The sequence below is a fragment of the Marmota monax genome, unplaced genomic scaffold, assembly GCF_021218885.2.
Source record: "Marmota monax isolate L192 unplaced genomic scaffold, Marmota_monax_Labrador192_F-V1.1 WCK01_AAM20220418_F8-fsc00782, whole genome shotgun sequence".
NCBI classification, from domain to species: domain Eukaryota; kingdom Metazoa; phylum Chordata; class Mammalia; order Rodentia; family Sciuridae; genus Marmota; species Marmota monax.
In genome coordinates, this window is record NW_026693962.1 from 116,295 (window position 1) to 137,956 (window position 21,662).

General features: G+C 31.7%; 2 protein-coding genes across 2 annotated transcripts; both read right to left on the minus strand.

The window, feature by feature from the left end:
• Window positions 1-731: 731 nt before the first annotated feature.
• LOC124106360 (olfactory receptor 5T3-like) lies at window positions 732-1,718 on the minus strand. Its single transcript, XM_046463968.1, has one exon. It carries the CDS (start codon window positions 1,698-1,700, stop codon window positions 732-734), a length of 969 nt encoding a protein of 322 aa, XP_046319924.1. The 5' UTR covers window positions 1,701-1,718.
• A 9,679-nt stretch (window positions 1,719-11,397) lies between these two features.
• LOC124106361 (olfactory receptor 5T1-like) lies at window positions 11,398-20,039 on the minus strand. The gene is made up of 2 exons (XM_046463969.1): window positions 19,999-20,039; window positions 11,398-12,379 (listed from the first exon to the last, which is right to left on the minus strand). The coding sequence occupies exons 1-2, from the start codon at window positions 20,037-20,039 to the stop codon at window positions 11,398-11,400; spliced, it is 1,023 nt and encodes a 340-aa protein (XP_046319925.1).
• Between the last annotated feature and the right edge of the window lie 1,623 nt (window positions 20,040-21,662).

Here is a 21,662-nt window from a genome sequence, read left to right on the forward strand (position 1 = left end):
AAAAAAAATGTTCATAATGTATAGAAACAGAAAAACAACAAAAGAAATGCTCACAGCTTGAATGGATCTCAGTATGTGATGAAATGTTTAGAAAATAAGATTTGGGGATTCTTGCATAGGGATTTTAGAATGGGAAATTAACTCCATAATAAATGCTGAAGATTTGATATAAGTAGTTGGAGTTTTTTTTTAAGAGAGAGAGAGAGAGAGAGAGAGAGAGAGAGAGAGAGAGAGAGAGAATTTTAATATTTATTTTTTAGTTTTCGGCGGACACAACATCTTTGTTTGTATGTGGTGCTGAGGATTGAACCCGGGCCACACGCATGCCAGGAGAGTGCGCTACCGCTTGAGCCACATCCTCAGCCCCGGAGTTGTTTTTTTTTTTTTTTTTTTTTTTTAATTTATAGAATTCTGAGGATATAGCTTCTAGTTAGAGCAAACAAAACTCAATTCTATAACCAAAAATATCAATAGCCTTACATCCCAGAATGTATAATATAAATGTATTTGATAAAATAATAGGCATATACATATAGCTGACACAATTTATCTCAATTTGAGAAATTCTGCACTGGAGAGCTGATGATTATTTTACTTATAAGGAGTCTAGCATATATAGCACTATTAACTAAACAAGGACATTTTGTCACCAATTTCTGCCATACAGATATGAACAGACATCCACTTTTATTTATTTTTAAAATTTTACTCAAATCAAAAATTTAGATGAGTTAGAAAGAAACTTCTCTCAACAATTTTTTCATTGCATCTTTTACATCTTTGTTTCTCAAACTGTAGATGATGGGATTCAGCATGGGAATCACAATGGTGTAAAATATCGACACTATCATGTCATGGTTTGAATCATAGTTGGAATTTGGTCTCATATAACTGAAGAGGATGGTCCCATGATAAATGGACACTCCAGTCAGGTGGGAGCCACATGTAGAGAACACTTTCCTCCTCCCTTCGGCAGAATGCATCTTCAGAATGGCCAGCAGAATGAAGCCATAGGAGACCAGGACAATCAGGATGGTGACTATCTCAATAGAACCCACAAAGTAGAAGAGGAGAAGCTGGTTGGTGTGAGTATCAGAACAAGAAATAGCAAGGAGAGGAGGGATATCACAGAAAACATGTCTGATTTCATTGGACCCACAGAAGGACAAGCGGAAAGTGGCCACTGTGTGTATAGTAGCATGGGAAATGCCACCAACATAGGAAGCAATGATGAGTGGCACATAGACCCTGGGTGACATGCTCACTGAATACAGAAGTGGGTTGTAGATGGCCACATAGCGATCATAAGCCATGGCAGCCAAGAGAAAGCATTCCGTAGTCCCTAAAGTAACAAAGAGAAGCATCTGTGTGGCACACCCCAGAAAGGAAATGGATTTATTTTCTGCGAGAAAATTGACCAACATATTTGGGGTGACAACTGTAGAATAGCAGGCATCCAAGAATGATAAGACACTCAGAAAGTAGTACATGGGGTTGTGGAGCCTGGAATCCTCAATGACCAATACAACCAGTCCCAAATTTCCTATCAAAGTAAAAAGATAGATGCCAAGAAATAGTAAAAATAGGAAGACTTGCAGGTTAAAATCATCTGTGAAGCCCATCAATACAAACATGGTGACTTCTGTGACGTTCTTCCACTGAATCCTGTAAACATCCATATCTGATGACAACTTTTCCATTTTAGTTTTTACAAAAAGATTGAAAAATATCCTTTATTAATAGAATTTGTGTAATTATATTCCAATTTGGTTCTTAGGGCATAATGATTTCTTTGGTAGTAATGACATAGCCAGTGACATAGAACTGCAGCAGCACATGAATTTTTACTATATAAGGCAAAAAAAAAGAAAAGGAAAGAAATAACTTAACTCATTGTTGGCTAAATGCATTGTTAGAAATTCCTGCAATTAAAGTGATTTTTATTTTCCAATTAATTTTTGAATGAATTTTCTGCCATTTGTATATTATTGCATCCTCTTAAAATTAAAAAAAAAAAAACAAACAAACAGATTAGTATAGATCAGCTTAAATCCAAAAATGTTTCATTGGAAAACACATAGTTGAGTTGAAGTCTTAGATTTACTACAAAGTACATGAAACCACTTTCCTTAATGTTTCATACTTTGTAATATAGAAGACACTAAGCTAAACTTATAGGTAAATTTAGATGACACACACAATGTCAAAGTTGTTTACTCTAAAATGTTTTCAGATAACTTCTTATAAAATAGTTACACTGACTTTCCAACTTGCTTTATGGGCATTGTTTTCAATCCAAACCATGTCATGTCCTCTTTTCTGAAATTGCCTTGTTCCATTAAATACTACAGGAATCTTTATTCTGGGATAGTTGCACTTTCTTTGCAAACCAAGACAATACCAAGTGCTTTGTTTTAGGATTTTTCCTCTGTAAATATACAGTATCTAGTTTTCAATTTGGGTCTTTCAAATTTTAACAATAGTAATGAGAGGATTTTTGATTTATGTATTCCTACAAATTCCTTGGAGACAATTCTTTTAATATACATTCTTTTCCTTTTTCCTTCTTTATTTTGGTACTCAGGTACTCTACCACTGTGCCATATCCCCAGCGTTTTTGTATTTTATTTAAATACAGGTCTAACTGAGTTGTTTAGTGCCTTGCTAAATTGTTGAGTCTGGCTTTGGATTTGTGATTCTCCTGCCTCTGCCTCCTGAGTTGCTGGGATTACAGGTGTGCACCACCTCTCCGGGCTATACATACCTTTAATATATTATTAAAAGTGAATAAACTTGCCCTCCCCATGCCAATATAGAGGAACTTTCTCTGCTGAGAGTGAAGGACTGCTGCCTCTCTTCTTGATGGCATCTGAGGGATTCCAAGAAGCTGAGAGCACTGATTGCCCTGGCCTGGGCTGGTTTAGAACAGGCTAAATTAATATAAATATGTATATTTTCTGCATTTTTTTGGTCCCACTTTGCCCCTGTTTAGGCCAGATTTATCTTCATACATGAGCACATATTGTTTTAAATGAATTGTAATTGCTTCTGGGGTAGGCAATATAGCTTCTTCTCTCCAGTTTGATCAAACTTCAAAACTGTGTGTAGTTCCTTTTTCCATCTTTTGTCTGTTTTGGGTTGGGGGCAGAATCCAGCAATCTGGAAATCAGGTTAGGCTTCCCGTAACAGGACTAATTACTTATGGTATTTCTGAAATAACTATGAAATAAAGGTCCCCTGTATGGGTTAATAAAATTCTTGGTACAAACTATTGGCAAAAAAATAAAGTCAGTGTATTTGCCACAAAGCAGAATTTGTTTTCTGAACTCCCTCCCCCCTTAAATTGTCATTCCTATTCAGTTATTACAAAAAAAAAAAAAAGAAAAAAGAAAAAGAAAAGAAAAGAAAGGAAGTGCATGACCAAGAAAAAAAGTAAACAGATAAATTTAAAGAGCTACCTGTATCTAGGCTAAAAGTCTCAGTTGTTGACACAGATTTAAATATTGGAGCCATTGAAAGTTATGGGAGTGATTTCTATACAGTGACTTTTTGAACTTTAGCATGACATAGACCCAAAGTCACCCTACTATAGGGATACATGCACACCCATATTTACAGCAGCACAATTCACAATAGCCAAACTATGGAAACAGCAGATTGATTCATCAACAGAAGAATGGTTAAAGAAAATGTGGTATATATACACAATGGAGTTTTATTCAACCATAAAGAAAAAATGAAATTATGGCATTTGTAGGAGAAGAGATGGAACTAAAGACTATCATGTTAAATGAAAAAATTCAAACTCAGAAAGTTAAAGTTACTATGTTTTATGTCATTTGTAGAAAGGGAAAATAAAAGTGGGGATGGATCTCCTAGAAATCAGAGGGAGATCAGTAAAAGAAATGGACTAAAGAATGGGAAGTACATAAGGAGGGGGAAAATGGTGGGTAGTGATATTGTCCAAATTATATTATTATATTATGTGCATGTACAAATATGTTACAACAAATCCCATCATTATGTGCAAATATAATGCACCAATAATATAACATGGAAAATTTTTTTTAAAGTTCTATAAACTCTCCCATAAATAAGTACAGGTGAATTCAAAACTTATAATTCATAATTTATGTAATTCATAATTCATATAATTCATACTGTAGAACTTGTTGAATTTTTGACATATTAAGATGACGCACATGAAAAATAAACAGTAAGATTAAATTTTAGAAAGAGAAGGAAGTCATATTTCTCTATTATATCAGAAATGTTCTTAAAAATCTCTGTGGAAGGTTTTGTTTTTCTAATAATAGAATAAGTAACTTCCTAAATGTAGGATTACAAAACAAAACATTTTTTTTTTTCTTAGAAAATGATATAGTAAAATGCCTCATGAAATTAAAGTACAACTGGTATATAAATTCAGATAATTTGCATATTAGACATAAGAACATGCACAAATATATTAATATATAATTTTGTTTGAAGTCTTACGTTCATAAAATAGCTTGCAAAGTCATCAAGAAATTGTGTAAATACTTGTTAATGTTACTTTTGTGGGCTCAGAAAGACACATTTCTGTTTAAAATGTTTCCATTCTGATTCTATTCTCCCCTACTTTCTTCTTTTTCTGCAACAGAATTAGTAAAATATATGCAGGAATGTTTAGTGCAGAGAATCAGGGACAAAGTACAATTTTTGAAATAGATTGACAGTATAAGGAAATAAGCATTCAACTAAATGTTGAAACATATTACTAAGAGTCTGCTAAAACAAAATATCTGTTGACTGTCATATACAAGAGAAATGTCAATTACATTACAATTCTAGTATGTTGGAGTATACACATTCTGAATTTGACTTTCCATAAGATTAAATACAAAAACCCTAATTTATATAAGAAATTTAGCAATGTACCTGTCACTCCCTCTGCCTGTGGACATGTTGATAAAATAATAATATGTTCACTTAAGTTCTTCTAATACTTTGTCAATAACTTCCTAACAAATCTTAATGTGTTTATTCTGAATGTACAACAAGAAGGTGGTTTATGAAGTGAGTATGACTTATTCCAAATCATGTCTTCTTGTAACATTTATCTACTTCTCTGTGGAAACTATAGACATAATAGAGGAAAACATGAAATCTGACTATTTTTTTTTTTCCAAGATGCACTTTGAACAGCTATTTTTTATTAACTTATATATAAGGATATTAGAATTGGTTGTTCTCATGATGAGTTTATGTCATTTAAGATATACACTAAATTTCAAAAAGTATACACACTGAATTGCTAACTACAATGTGCTCAATCAAAAAAAACTAAAACATATAAAAATAACTTCTCAACTCTCACAGATTCATGACAACAATACTATAAACACGTAGATAAAATACATGGGGAGTTAAAATAGAAGCCCCTCAGAGTTCTGAAGCTACTACAAGGAGGTGGGAATTGTGTGTGTATTATCTTATTCAATCTGAATAAAAACTTGAAAAATAAATTAAGCAGCCTCATTTTATGCATGGAAAAACTGAGGTCCAGCTAGATACAATTTTACCATTCTCAGACTGTTTGTTAATAGAAATAAACAGAATGTCAGATTTCTCTGACAATTTCTACTGGACCATTTTATAACCCCTTTTGACATGTCAATTCTGGAGTATCAACTAGAACTGATACTAAATAGCATTGCTTTGTAGTTGAATTTTTTAAAGATGTTAAATTTAGACTCTGCAATTAGAAAAAAAAACTAGAATTGCTTCTAAATCAATTACTAACTTAGCAAAATAAATTAAAAATTTGAATTCCCACATTAAAAGACATAAGAAAACTTGAACCCAAAGTGAAACATTTACATTGACTGGATTAAATTTAATTTTCTTTTCATCTAATAATTAACAATAAAGGTAGTTCTTAGGGCTGGGGATTAGTGGTAGGGCACTTGCCAATATGTGCAAAACCCTTAGTTAAGTAGTCCTCAGTACTGTAAGTGTAGTAAAAACAATAGTAATAATAATTTATACTACTGCACCTATTCTGTAATCTTTCATCAAGCAAATTAAAGCACATTTCTATTACAGCTCTATTGATAAAACAGTATGCACAATAAATTGCTAACTACAATGTAAGCTATTTTCCTTCTCCCTGCATTACCTGAAAAGTGTGTGATTCAACTGGCAGCATACCTTAGAGTCTGAAATATTCTCTCTTACATTTAAGTATTAAGGCATATACTTTGGTGTTCACTATAACATAAAATATTTCCTAAGAAAAATCCCTTCTCTTACCTATGTACATGGATGGACTGATTTTTCATTAAGAAATACCATGAAGGCTATGCATCTGGACTCTTATACCAGCTCCTCAACATTTCATGTCCACAGGGAGTTCCCAGTGAGGGACACACTAGTTCTTTAATGGGACAGAATGGATCCCAGTGACTTTTTTTATTAGTAAACAAATGAATGTTTCTAGAATAAGAAATTATAAGGTTAAAAATGATAACATAATTGAATTTTGGTCTTTGCTTAAAAAAATCCCCCAGGTAAAAATAAATCTAACCATATAAGATACAGTCTAAATCTGGTACTTATTATCTAAGTGCCTTTGAATTGATTAATTAAATGCTGTGAAAATCAGTTTCCTTTTACTGGGAATATAATCTACAAAATTTCTGAAAATTTTATCACCATGCACATAATGAAAATAATGCAGAAGTATCCCCTCTGAGAGAATGTACACTCTAAAGTAACATTTGCCTATTTAACTATACTTCTAAGTGGCAGGTGAAATAGATTTATGTTTATTGAGACTTTAATAGAGGAGATTAACAATGAATACAGAAATAAGATATAGTGATATGAAAGTGTGGGCAGTTTACAGACAATAACATTCTGTGCAATGAACGTTTAGAATATTAGAGGTCTGACAGAGATAAAAGTCAAATTTTTAAATTCTACAGCATCTTTTCTTCTTTTGGGGATCAAATATACTAATGCACAGACTAGCTTATTGTTGTATATATAAGAAGTTCTTCGAAAAAAATTTGCAAAACATATGTATGTTATTTTAAGGTTTAAGATTTGTTTGAGACACATTTTATATACAGTGTAAACAATGAGTCAGTTTCTCTTTTGGTGGCATTAGGATGGTCAAATTTTTTGATATCTTAAAAAAAATCCTTTGTTTATGCGTTTTCCTTAGAACTTTGTCAAAATCAATTGACTGTTAATCATTTTTTTTTTTTTGGACTGAGGATTGAACTCAGGGACACTTAACTACTGAGCCACATTCCCAGCCCTCTTTTGTATTTTATTTAGAGAGAGGGTCTCACTGAGTTTCTTAGGCCCTTCCTAAATTGCTGAGGCTGGCTGCATTGAGTCTGGGAGCAAGTGGGCGTGGTCATTCACCTGTAAATTGCCACCTGTGCTGGTTCTTCTCTCTTTTCAACATGATTTTGTTGAGATTCTCAGTTGGTAAATTGTCTTTTCTTTTTAGCTATGGGTTTTGAAAGTTCATGGTTCCATGTCTTACAGGTCCTGTTATTAACTTGTTTTCCTTGCTAATTCTGTGTCTGAAACAAAATTGCTGACCCCAACAATATTCTGCTGCCATTGGATGCTTTCAGTTTTAAAATTTCAAGTTATATTTTCTTTTCCAAGTTTTAATGAACATTTTAAAATATAATTTGTCAAACAAACCGTCTGTTTGTATTTTGTTTCACATACCTATGTAAGCTAAGAATCATTTTGGTTACTTTAGATTTGTTTTCCTATTTTTATTGGCTTAAATATCATCCAAATATGTTATGAAATATTTTGTTTAAGTTTACAGGAGGCATGTGTAGAATGAATTGATGGTATAATAGGAAAACAATGAAAAGGGTGTTTACTATGATGAGGGAGACCTGGAATTGAATCTTGCCTCTGACCCTTATTATTTCTGAGAGAAGATATAAAGATGCAATGAATGAATAGCCACAGAATTTCAGTTCTGCAATAAGTAATTTATTGGGCATAGGGTATAAATTTTCTTCTTCTTTGCAAATGTGTTTCATCATTAAGCCCACAATATTTCATTTCTTTGATTTCTCTTCCAGTTTCATTCATAGAAGTGGCTTTACATTTGATCTTACATAAGCAAATCTTCAAGAATCAGTCATTTTCTCTTTTTAATTTTTATTCTTTCAATATGTGTGCATGTTCACTTAGCCATATCCAAACTAATTTTCTCTTTAGCATATGAAGAAGCAATGCTTTTGAAACACATTTTTTTTTTTTTTGGAAAATGCTTAGCATTGCATTTTTTTTCACTACCTTATTTACCCACAACAAAACAAAACCACTGTAATATAGTAAATGGGACTGTGGTGATCTGGTGTGTTTATGGGGGTGTGTATCAACATAGTTCACAATTCATAAAGCTTCTTTATTCACCAATTGAAACAAATAAAGAGTTAGCAAAGTAAAAACTGTAATAATACTCATTAGATTTAGTGTGATGAAATAATGTTCAAACATAAATTAATAATCACAAAGTAAATATATTAAATATTGCCAATGAATAAAATGTTAGGCTCACAGCTGTGGACACATGCATTTTTCAATGACTTAATTCTAGTACAAGATTGTGAAACAATAAATTTTGGAAAAAACACAACTGATGAAAGAAATTCACTTATATAGGTACCTCAGACTTATAACCAAAAATCAAAAGAAGCATATTAATTCACATGTTTAATTAATTTGTTATCTGTACTCTACTATGTCTACTTGGAAATTTTTAATTATTGATATTTTAAAGAGAGGTACAATTTGGAAAGAAAGTCTAATGCCATACATGGCTCTTAATTATCAAGGCTAGTGATAACACCTTTTCAGACCTCAAATCTTTGGACCAAGTATGTTGTTGAACTGATAGAAAGAATTGTATTGGTGTTGACATTCAAATTACTTCTAATTACACTTAAAATAGATTGATCTCATCACACTCATAAAAGTTCTTTTAATTATTTCTTTCCAATCTGTTTTTATATCATCTGCCTAAAATATTTTTTCTACCTCTCTTTGGATAAAGTTTGTATCACTTTTCCCATAGCACTTTGAAAGAAATAAAACAAGTGCACTTGGAGGGGGTTTCTATCTATACACTGAATTTTTTTTTAACTAAATACATTTTGTTATTTAAAATTCATTAAAGGACTTAGTTATTTAATGCATTTTAAAGTATTAAAGATATTAAAAAGTATTTAAGTAAAGAATACTGTGTATATTCTATTTTTTTTTATTTAAAATACATATATATGGCTTCCAAAAATTTTTCCTTGACACTTCATTTGAGTATTCATTATGTAATTTCCCTTTATTTTTTCCAGATTTCTATGGAAATATATTCTTCTGATACTTATTTCTTCTAGATAATCCTGACTTTACCTTTCCCAGAAAATTGTGATTTTCTTCTCTTTTCACCACCATTTCTAACCCAAATGGCCATCTCTCCTATTGATAGAATTTGTCTACATATCAAAACTGCTGCTTGAGATACATTATGAGTTGATCAATTTATATAGCATATTATTTGCAGTGGATAATGTGTACTCAAAACTGACATGTTTCCTATAGGTCAATATGAAAAAAATAAATAAAAGTAGTTTAATAAACAATCAATAAAATCTGTCTACTAACTAGTGCTATATTGTGAGCAAATAATTAAAAATGTAAATTCATATACTGACAATTCATTGACTACTAACTTACTTAAACATAGGACTCTACAGGGATTTGTTTTCTATTACCTTTAACTTTAAATTCTTTCTAATTATTTTTCTTTCATATTATTAGTACTTACACCTAACTGCGAATAGAGCTTATTTTTATTAATACTTTAAATTACTGATCTTCATGAAATACTTATTTGTTTTAGATACTAGTCACCTAGTGGTACTTTCAATAAGTACAATAATCAATAAGTACATAATTAACAACATAAAAAACAAGCATAATACCTTGAAAGGAAAATTATTTTATTATTATTATTGTTTTTCTTCAGAACAATTATTTGCATTTTTACTACAGACTTTTGAGACAGAATAAAACACATACATGCATGCATTTATAGTCTATATAAATAAATAAATACATACAATAATTTGAATTTCCAAAACAATTTAAAGTACTAAATATGTAAATATGTAAAAAGGACAATATAATGCTAATATTTGAGATAAAATTAAATAAAACATAAATTGTTATATGATTTTATATAATGATAAATCTTCACCCTAAAACCTTGATTCATTCTATTTGGAAACATCTAATGGAATTGGAAACTTTTCAGTGAGTAACTTGCAAAACTGTACAATCTAGGAATCTACTACTGTGAGTTTATGTAGTGTGTGCTTTTCCGTGCCTCACTGATTTCATTAAGTGTAATGTCCTCTAAATTAATCTAACTTGTCCTAAATGACAGAATTTTGTTTTCTTAAAGATTAAATATTGTTCTCTGGCGTGTTTTTGTCACATATCCTTCATCTGCTCATCCCCTAATGGACACTTAGGTTCCATACTCAATTACTATAAATAATGCTACAATGAACATGGGAGCAATGACATGTCTTCAGCATGCTGACTCAAACTCCTTCAGATGTTTTTACAACAATAGGATTGTTGGATCATATGGTAGTTCTGTTTTTAGTTTTTTTGAGGAATGTCCATACTGCTTTCCATAATATCTCTACCAATATAGTGGGAGATTATTTTCTAAGTCATACCTTTCTTTTTTTTTCCACATTCATAAGTACACACTAAATAAATATTAAAATCTATTTTCATTATATTAAAAGTAGTTGCAAAATAGTTGTATTCAATGTCTGTGATGGAGCAATATCTTTAATGGAGAAAAATTTTAATAAAGGAATAACAATAAATGATGTAAGCCAAATAAGGCAGAATGCATGTCAAAAAGCTTGGATGTATCTTAGCATACCAAGGTACAAGAAAGAAAAAATAAATAACATTTGGGATGACCTTCACAGGGATTGCAGAATTGGAAGTATTATCACAATTAATGCTAATGATTTAGTATAAAAAAGTGAGGATATATCAAATTCTGAGGAAAAAAATAAGGTTGTAGTAAGTGAAAATCAAACACACAATGATTACAAAAATATATTTATAGAAAAATATTTAATTTGGATCCCCTTAAATATAAATAAATAAACTGTAAAATGAATTTACAGTTGACAAATGCTGCATTGGAGAGCAGATAAACTTTTTTTTTTAATTAGAAATATTCTAGGATCTATTGCATTATTAACTAAAATAGTACATTTGTGTTACTAGTTTCTGACCATAGAAAAATGATCCCAGCATTAATTTTAGGTTTACTGAGTATTACATACATAGGTTTTTTACAACACAATATTTCCCAAATAGTCTTTTCACTGCCTCTTTTACATCTTTGTTTCTCAAGCTGTATATAATGGGATTCAGCATGGGAATCACAATGGTGTAAAATACTGACACTATCATGTCATGATCCAAGGCATAGCTGGAACTTGGTCTCACATACATGAAGAGGATGGTCCCATGATAAATGGACACTCCAGTCAGGTGGGAGCCACAGGTAGAGAACACTTTCCTCCTCCCTTCAGCAGAATGCATCTTCAGAATGGCCAGCAGAATGAAGCCATAGGAGACCAGGACAATCAGGATAGTGACCATCTCAATAGAACCCACAAAGTAGAAGAGGAGAAGCTGGTTGGTGTGAGTATCAGAACAAGAAATAGCAAGGAGAGGGGGGATATCACAGAAAACATGTCTGATTTCATTGGATCCACAGAAGGACAAGCGGAAAGTGGCCACCGTGTGTATAGTAGCATGTGAAATGCCACCAACATAGGAAGCAATGATGAGTGGCACATAGACCCTGGGTGACATGCTCACTGAATACAGAAGTGGGTTATAGATGGCCACATACCGATCATAAGCCATGGCAGCCAAGAGAAAGGATTCTGTGCTTCCAAATGTAACAAAGAGAAGCATCTGTGTGGCACACCCCAGAAAGGAAATGGATTTATTTTCTGCGAGAAAATTGACCAACATATTTGGGGTGACAACTGTAGAATAGCAGGCATCCAAGAATGATAAGACACTCAGAAAGTAGTACATGGGGTTGTGGAGTCGGGAATCCTCAATGACCAACCCAACCAATCCCAAATTTCCTACCAAAGTAAAAAGGTAGATGCCAAGAAATAATGAAAATAGGAAGACTTTCAAGTTAAAATCATCTGTAAAGCCCATCAATACAAACATGGTGACTTCTGTTATATTCTTCAACTGAATTTTGTGTACATCCATGTCTGATGACAGCCTTCTGAATTATGATTATTTACTTGTTCTATATGCAATTTATTGCATTGATAGAGTCCATCCAATTATATACTCATGTTTGTTTCTTAGACTGGTTTCATGATTTCCTCAGTCAGTGCAATGTGATAAACAGTTTTAGGAAAGTTTGACCCAAATGGACACATTTTGCTGTATAAAGAAAAGGACAAATGTTTTAAGCCATGTGTTGGCTGAATTTACCATGTTAAAATTTTCTTATGCCAAAATTCCTTGCTTTTGCTTCCATTCATTTTGTGTTAATTTTTTTCCATTCATTCTGATATTATGTCATTTTAAATTTCATAAAGACAAATTAATATAAACATTTTTTAAAATCCAAACTGTTGTTGTGGTAAACACACAATTGCATATAGGTCCTTGCTATACTACAAAGTACATGAGAATTTCTTTCTTAAGTTTTATAGTTGTTATAGGGCAGCAATGAAGCACACAACAGAAGACTGAGTCAAATAGAATTGAGAAAAACAAAGATGTCTACATTATTTTATTTTTGAAAGTTTGCAGATGACTAGTAAATGGGATGCACTTGTATTTGAAGTTGTCATGCTGGATTTTTACCAAAATCATGCTATTTACTCTTCCTGATAATTTCCTTATTTCAATAAATGGAACAGTCAATAAAATTCTGGAGATACATGCCCCTGATTTTTAAAATAAAAACAGTGATAAGTTATTTTGTTTTCTGTCACCCCAAAATATGGTTCACTAATTTGTTCATGTTTTACCTTGATAGTTAATTTTAACATTACTGTTTTTTAAAATTTTATTTAATGACATTGTAAGATGTTTCCTAATTTGTCTCTCCTTTTACTTGCAATGTCCCTGAATTTAGCTCTAGATATATTTGTGTCAAAAATAAATCATGCCCATTCATAATATATTATAGTTTTTAATGGAGTTTAAAAAATAACTCTGAAATAAATGTCACTTGACAATAGCCAATAAAAATATTTATTAGCTAGAATAGAAGCAATTCCTGAAATAATAAAATCACTATATTTGCTAGTGTTTAATTTCTCAGCATTTTCCCCAATTACTAAGTCTTTCTCATTCAGTGAATGATAAATCAGAAAATACATGAGCAACTCCAATATCAACAGCAAAAATAGTCAAAGATGGATCTGTTTCTATACTGAGAGCCTCAGTTCAGTTACTGAAAAACATGTTATATGTTGCATACTGGACCTACAGAAGTTGGAAGGAAGGTTCTATCATGAGAAATCTGTTTTTTTCTTTAGCATATATAGATGACAAGATTTTACAAAGATGAGAGACCACAATGCACTTAGGTCCAAGCTAAATTCAAATGATGAGCAAATAATTTATGAGTTGACAAGTTTATAGTTTGATTATATTGAGACATTCACAAGCTAAATAAATAAATAAATAAATAAAACTACTGTTTAGAAAGAGAAGCCCCATGTTTATATTATCCTCCAAGTAACATCACTGTTCTAATGGAAAGATTTTGCAAATATATTCAACAAATACTTTTGTAAATGTGGGGATAGAGAAGAACAGGAAAACATATGCTCTTCACGTTCTTTAAAAATTTGATAGTGAGGAAATCCATATGCAACAAAATGAAACTGAATCCCTTTCTCTCGCCATGCACAAAAGTTAATTCAAAATGGATCAAGGAGCTTGATATCAAATCAGAGACACGCCGTCTGATAGAAGAAAAAGTTGGCTATGGGGTCGGGCTCCAAATTCCTCAATAGGACACCCATAGCACAAAAGTTAATAACTAGAATCAACAAATGGGACTTACTCAAACTAATTTTTTTTTTTCTCAGCAAAAGAAACAATAAGAGAGGTAAATAGGGAGCCTACATCCTGGGAACAAATCTTTACTCCTCACACTTCAGATAGAGCCCTAATATCCAGAGTATACAAAGAACTCAAAAAATTAGACAATAAGATAACAAATAACCCAATCAACAAATGGGCCAAGGACCTGAACAGACACTTCTCAGAGGAGGACATACAGTCAATCAACAAGTACATGAAAAAATGCTCACCATCTCTAGCAGTCAGAGAAATGCAAATCAAAACCACCCTAAGATACCATCTCACTCCAGTAAGATTGGTAGCCATTAGGAAGTCAAACCACAAGAAGTGCTGGGGAGGATGTGGGGAAAAGGGTACACTTGTACATTGCTGGTGGGACTGCAAATTGGTACAGCCAATTTGGAAAGCAGTATGGAGATTTCTTGGAAAGCTGGGAATGGAGCCACCATTTGACCCAGCTATTCCCCTTCTCAGTCTGTTCCCTAAAGACCTAAAAAGAGCATGCTACAGGGACACTGCTACATCGATGTTCATAGCAGCACAATTCACAATAGCAAGACTGTGGAACCAACCTAGATGCCCTTCAATAGACGAATGGATAAAAAAAAAATGTGGCATTTATACACAATGGAGTATTACTCTGCATTAAAAAAATGACAAAATCATAGAATTTGCAGGGAAATGGATGGCATTAGAGCAGATTATGCTAAGTGAAGCTAGCCAATCCCTAAAAAACAAATGCCAAATGTCTTCTTTGATATAAGGTGAGTAACTAAGAACAGAGTAGGGACAAAGAGCAGGAGAAGAAGATTAACATTAAACAGGGATGAGAGGTGGGAGGGAAAGGGCGAGAGAAGGGAAATTGCATGGAAATGGAAGGAGACCCTCAGGGTTATACAAAAGTACATACAAGAGGAAGTGAGGGGAAAGGGAAAAATAATACAAGGGGGAGAAATGAATGACAGTAGAGGGGGTAGAGAGAGAAGAGGGGAGGGGAGGGGAGGGGAGGGGGATAGTAGAGGATAGGAAAGGCAGCAGAACACAACAGACACTAGTATGGCAATATGTAAATCAATGGATGTGTAACTGATGTAATTCTGCAATCTGTATATGGGGTAAAAATGGGAGTTCATAACCCACTTGAATCAAAGTGTGAAATATGATAAATCAAGAAATATGTAATGTTTTGAACAACCAACAATAAATTTTTTTTAAAAAATAAATAAATAAAAAGAAAAAAAATTTGATAGTGAAATAAGGCTATGTTAGATTCTGTTTCTTTCTAAATACAGACAGCTTTCCTATTATCCAGAAGAACACATAAATGTCTTGATGCATAGTTTTTCTTAAATGTCATAATGATAATATAGTTTTTAAAAGTCAATAAATAGTACAAGTATGAATTAATGTGTGATTTAGATATCACAAAATTTTTCCTGTTTAAAATTTCATATTATTTTTTTCTCCTGTAAACTTCTCTATCACCCTCTGTCTTTCACAAGCATGCATAAAAATCAATAGATCATACAAAATTATTTACAATAGAGATGAGGGTTAAAACGGTGTTAGATAGGGAAGAAGCACAAATAAAGTATGGGAGCAAATTGGGAAGAATATACTAATTGTATTCTAAAAGAATCCATAAACTATATTTGAACTTATATACATTACAGAAATTTCAGACAAATTATAATTTTAGATTTTGCTTTCTGATGGAAATTGTATTTGGACTGTAAAGACCTATAATTAAAGATTTAGAGCCTAGTGACTTTCTAAAGTGTAACTAAGTTTGGACAAAATTCTCATACATAGCTCGTTTGAATACCTGAAGTTTTAATTATGTGTGAAGAAAGCACAGATGTGAGATATGAATTCCAAATTTTATTTAGATGACAAAATAAATTGAGAGATATATAATCAAAATTTTCAATGAAGCTTTGAAAACCAGAAGCAAGGTTTGTCTTCTAAATTATACACACATTTGTGATTTGACACTGTCACTCTTCTACTTATAGCCATGTCAGTAAAATAATAGTATGTCTACTTAATTTACCTTATACTCTTGTCTGTATAATGTTCTGGGATCATCTGATAGGTTTGATCTTATCTGTGGAATAAGAATGTAGTTTGTGGATTATTTATTTTATTTCAAACCATGTCCCATTAGAGGATTTATATACTTCACAGTTTAAATGGAGGAATGGCAGAGAAATAACATGAGGTTTAGTTGCTTTATCCAAGCTACTCTTCAAACAGCATTCTTCTTAATAAAGATTTTAGAAAATTAAAAATGGTGGCATTTATGACTAGTTTTTTTTAATAGAGAGAAGCTAGAAAGACCCAAGTATAGATCTTTCATTTTCACAAAGTATGTCCTAACTGAAAAATGAAAATAAAATCAGTTCAAGTTTTATTGTCAAAAATCATAAATCAGAACCCCACAAGAACAAAATCACTAACAATGTCAAGTTACAATATGAAATGAAAAGTTACGATAGCAACAGCCACATATTTGGATTTCATGTTTACATGGGGTTACACATTTAGTGTACATTATCTTATTCCATCCACCCAGAAACTTAAAATCTAAACAACCCAGTGTCCTTATGTGGACAAGAAAACTAAGGCCCACCTAGTCTGGAAGAGTTGTTAGTCACACTGTTTTTAGTAGAGCCAGGACTCCAGGTCACATCCCTCTGACTCCACATTCTGAACTATTTCTATATAACCCTATTATAGTCAATGTGACATGTCCTAACTCCGCAGATATCATCCACTAGAAATAATAAAAGGTAGGGCCTTTGCTTATTTAAATTTTTCTTTTAAAGGAATTAAGTTTAAATAAACCACAATTCTTTTTAAAACACTCAATGGCTTCTAAATCAATTGGCTAACTCATAAAATAAGTTTAAATTGGTTTCTCTCCATTTGGAGAAAACAACAATTCCAAAATGAAATGTCCTCAATGGCTGGTTGAGAGTTTTTTATCCATCTAATTATTTTTCCTATATTTTAAATATGGTCTATTATTCTACTGCATCTCTTCTGTTATCTTTAATCATGAAAGTAAATTTCTAATTTACAGTCCTATTGATTGAAATATGGAGAGAGTCCTTCCTATTTTTCTCTGTTAAATTCACTGGAAGGCTTACTCTTCAATTTCTAATACAACTTTGAATTAACTAGAATCCCCCTTCTCTCGGATTTAACTCTTCAAGTTTATACATTAGTTTCAGATTCAAGATGATAGCTTCTAAAATATTTTCTAAGGATGAAATGTCTTTTAGCTTACCAGTGAAATGAACCCCTCTCTCAGGTATAGATTAGTATGAACACTGTACATTTGGACTCTAGTACTAACTGCTTGAGCCTTTTAATGTCCACAGGTATGCCCCAAGGAGAAAAAACACTGATTCTTTTCTGGGATAGAAAAGCAACAAGCTAATTTTTTTCTTCCAAAATAAGCAGGCGAATAGAACTATAACAATGAATAACATAATGGAAATGATGACATGAAGTAACTTGGGCCCTTGTTTAAACAAATGATCCCTCAGTGGAAAAGCCAACTGATGATAGGACCTACGGCCAGCTCTGATTCTAATTATCTATGTGCTATTGAGTTGATGCAGATATTCCCTGAAATCCAGTTTCCTCTTCCTGAGAATTTAACATATGAACTTTATCAAAATCCTATAAGTATGCATATAACAAAATGATATAAAAATAACTTATGACAGAATGCAGAATTATTTAATAAATATCAACACTATCAACTGAATGTTGAACTATGTATAAAATTCAATCTTAAATTTATTGATAGATTTAATGCTTCCTTATTCAAAAATATTTTTGTGAAAATTAACAAGTGTTTTCTACTGTTTATTTGAAAAAGCACCAAATCCATGAGAGTCAAAGCAACAGAATAGAAAATTTTCAAATAAATTTTTAATAGAAAATTAAAGTTACAATATTTACGTAGTCTGCTTGCAAGATGTAAATATAGAACAACCAAGTTTGGGGATTTAGTAAGCTCTTTCTCTTCTAGGGCCTTAAGGTATATACCACTGACATATTTATTTGTGATTTTTATGTTTTCTTTTTTAAATTACTAGGCAATCAATGTTATAAACATTCCTCTTTGAGCTGTGTTCATACCATTCCAGAGATTTTGATATGCTGTATGTCTACCTTCATCTGTTACTTATGAATTATTTTGACTTCTTCCCTAATTTCTTATACTAATCATTCATCATTCAAAAGAGTATCATTTAATTTCTAGATATTAAAATGGTTTCTATTTTTCATCTAGCTATTGATTTCTAATTTTATTTCATTACAATCTGATAGGATGCAAGGATTATCTATCCTTTTTTGTATTTGCTAAGATATATTGTGTTCTAACACAGGGTCTATATTAGAGAAGTTTTCGTATGCAACTGAGAAGAACATAAATTCAATTGTTTATGAATGGAATATTCTACAGATGTCTGTTAAGTGTATATGATTGATAATATTTTTTAGTTGTGAAGAATATTTAGTTGATGTCCAGATGACCTACCTAGTAGTAAGAAATATGTGTTTAAATCACCAGTTTTATCATATTGGGATTGATTTGATTCTTTATATTGACAAAGGTTTGTTTAATGTATATAGGTGCATTGATATTTGGGGCATAAATATTTATAATCATTAAATCTTGTTATTGGATAGTTCCCTTAACCAGTTTGATGTGATTTCTGTCTCCTCTGATTAATTTTGTCTTTAAAACTCTATTTACATAGGATATCTTTTTCCTTTCACCTTTACCATGTGGATATCTTTCCCAGTAATTTAAATCTCTTATTAACAGAACATAGTTCTTTTTAAATAAATTCTGTCAATCTTTGTCTTTTTATTGGAGAGTTTACACCATTAAATTCAGTGTTTCAATAGATGATTTCTCTTTCCTGTCATTTTTATTTTTTTCTAATGCTTAATTTGGATTTAATTCTCCCTTAATTGAGTATATTTCTAATGATATTTAACTTATGCTGACTCTGATATTTTGTTTTCATTTCTTCTGTGTAAAATAATTCATTATTTCTTTTTTTAAAAATTGTTTTGGTTTCTGCTTATCCTGGAAAGTTTTTGTTTCATCTTCAGTTCTGAAGAATGGTTTTGCTTGATATAAAAATCTTGGTTAGCACTCATTATATTTCAGGGCTTAGTATCTATTATTCTGAGCTGTCATGGCTTTTAGGGTTCAGAATAACAAATTATTAGAAAATCTAATTGCCTAATCTCTAAATGTGACCTACTAATTTTCTCTTATAGCCTTATAAATTGTATGTTTGAGAACAAATATACATTCTGTTAATTAGGCATTTTGATTATAATGTGACTTTGAAAGGATCTTTTTTGTTTTTGCATATTTGGGGTTCTAAACAACTATTGTACTTGAATTTCCAAGGTTTGGAAATTTTTCTGATATCTTTTCATTGAAAAGTTTGTGCATTTTTTATTCCTATTTTGGTGCCTTCTTCTATGCCAAAGATTCTTATATTTGTCCTCTTAACATTATCCTAGATTTCTTGAATATGCTGGTAATGGTCTCTTAACACCTTTCCCTTGTTTTAGACCTTATTTCTGAGATTGTATACTTTGTTTTCCAGGCCTGAGAATCTGTCTTCTTTGTGATCTAATCTATTGATGATCCTTTCAACTAAAATTTTTAATTTGATTTATTGATGCTTTCATTTCCAAGATTTGATCCTTTTTCAGAATCTCTCTTTAGTGAAGTGGTCTTTCACTTACTGTAGCTCATTCATTATATCTTCTTTTAGTTCAATGAACATTTGTTCTTGAATAGGTTAAGTAATTGGTTATTAAACTTGGTAGTATAATACATAAGGGTTGAAAAAGGGAGAAGAGGAAAAAAATGGGCAAATAAAAATGATTGCAATCTAAAATAAAAAGAAGAAAACATGGAGAATGTTGAGGCCGAAGGAGGTTAATCAAAAGGAAAATGACTAAGAAGAATAAGTATAAAGCTGAGCTAGGAAAGCAAAGATAGAAAGAATCCAGTTAATGCTCCACCTGGCTGCCATGATTACATTCCATTGTGATTTAGACTTGTATTTTAAAGTCTCCATAGAAACCCAAGTGATCTTCAGACTCAATGCAATTATTGTAAAATTCCACTGGCTTTATTTAAATAAATTTAAAAAAATCAACCCTGAAAATCACTAGCAATAATGAAGGAATCATATCATCAAAGGCAATTTTCAAAACAAACAAAGCTCTTTGCATTTTCATTTTCATAATACCCGTCCCACTTTCCTACCAACCCCTGTTTTTCTTTCTAGCTTCCACAAATGCGTTTCTGAGTCAGGCTTATTTCATTTAGTATGACGATCTGTAGTTCCATCCATTTACCAGCAAATGGCATAATTTTACTATTTGTTATGGCTGAAACAAACTCCTTGTGTATATATACCACATCATTGAGGGATACCAAACAGGTTCCCTAACTTGGCTGTTGTGAAATGTGCTGATGTAAAATTGGTAGGGAAGAGGGATAGATAAGGAGAAAAAGAGCAGAATGAAATTGACCAACTTATGCTATATGCTTTTGTGAATATATCATAATGCATTCCATTTTTAGTTATAACTATAATGAACCAAATAAAAGAACAATAAACTTCGGGGTATGGGTAGTGTCTAGTTGTGTAATAAAGCCAAGGTGTAATAGGAGGCAGTAAAGCATGCACTCTGAAATGTGAGATTGAATTGTGACAAGCAATTATTAGTTATTTAAGTTGTTATATATATGAAATAACATAATGCTCCTAACTGTCCATTTTTACAGCAAGTGCTGAATAAGTGGATATTATTCTCTCTCTCTCTCTCTCTCTCTCTCTCTCTCTCTCTCTCTCTCTCTGCAAATGTATGGTTTTCTTGCAAAGTCCAAGACATTTGGATATTTCTATCTTCTATTCATATAGATTTTTGTTAATTTTATGCATTGATCCCACATCATGCAGTTTTTAAAAATCTTATTTTCTTTTGATAACTCTGAATCCCTTGAATGTGCATTCATATTCTTACTCATATCCATTAAACTTTTCTATCAGCATTTAATATTAATGCCTGCTCAAGAGATATTTTGCTGAAACATCTCATTTGCAGAAAGCAAAAGTAAGCTCATTGCAATGTGGAAAACGGAATTCTGGTAATTTGCATATATTCACACATATATATTTTCAAAAAATCACACAATTCATAGAGTTTTTAGTCTCCAAAAAACAATTTGGCTATACATAGCATTGGCAAAGGAAGTAATCAAAACCCAAAAAGACATTTCACTGAGTTTATTCCTTATAGTCTACTGTATAGAACCAAGCAAGTTCAGCATATTCTGCAATTAAAATTATTTAAAACATTCAATTTTTAGCATAATTTGTTCTTCAATATTTACT

Bases quoted from the DNA above. Each gene is read 5' to 3' on its own strand.
- LOC124106360 (XM_046463968.1), bottom strand. From the start codon at position 1,700: ATGGAAAAGTTGTCATCAGATATGGATGTTTACAGGATTCAGTGGAAG.
- LOC124106361 (XM_046463969.1), bottom strand. From the start codon at position 20,039: ATGTTCATTGAACTAAAAGAAGATATAATGAATGAGCTACA. The intron at 12,380-19,998 runs GTAAGTGAAAGA...ATCATAATTCAG, and splicing joins GATATAATGAATGAGCTACA to AAGGCTGTCATCAGACATGG.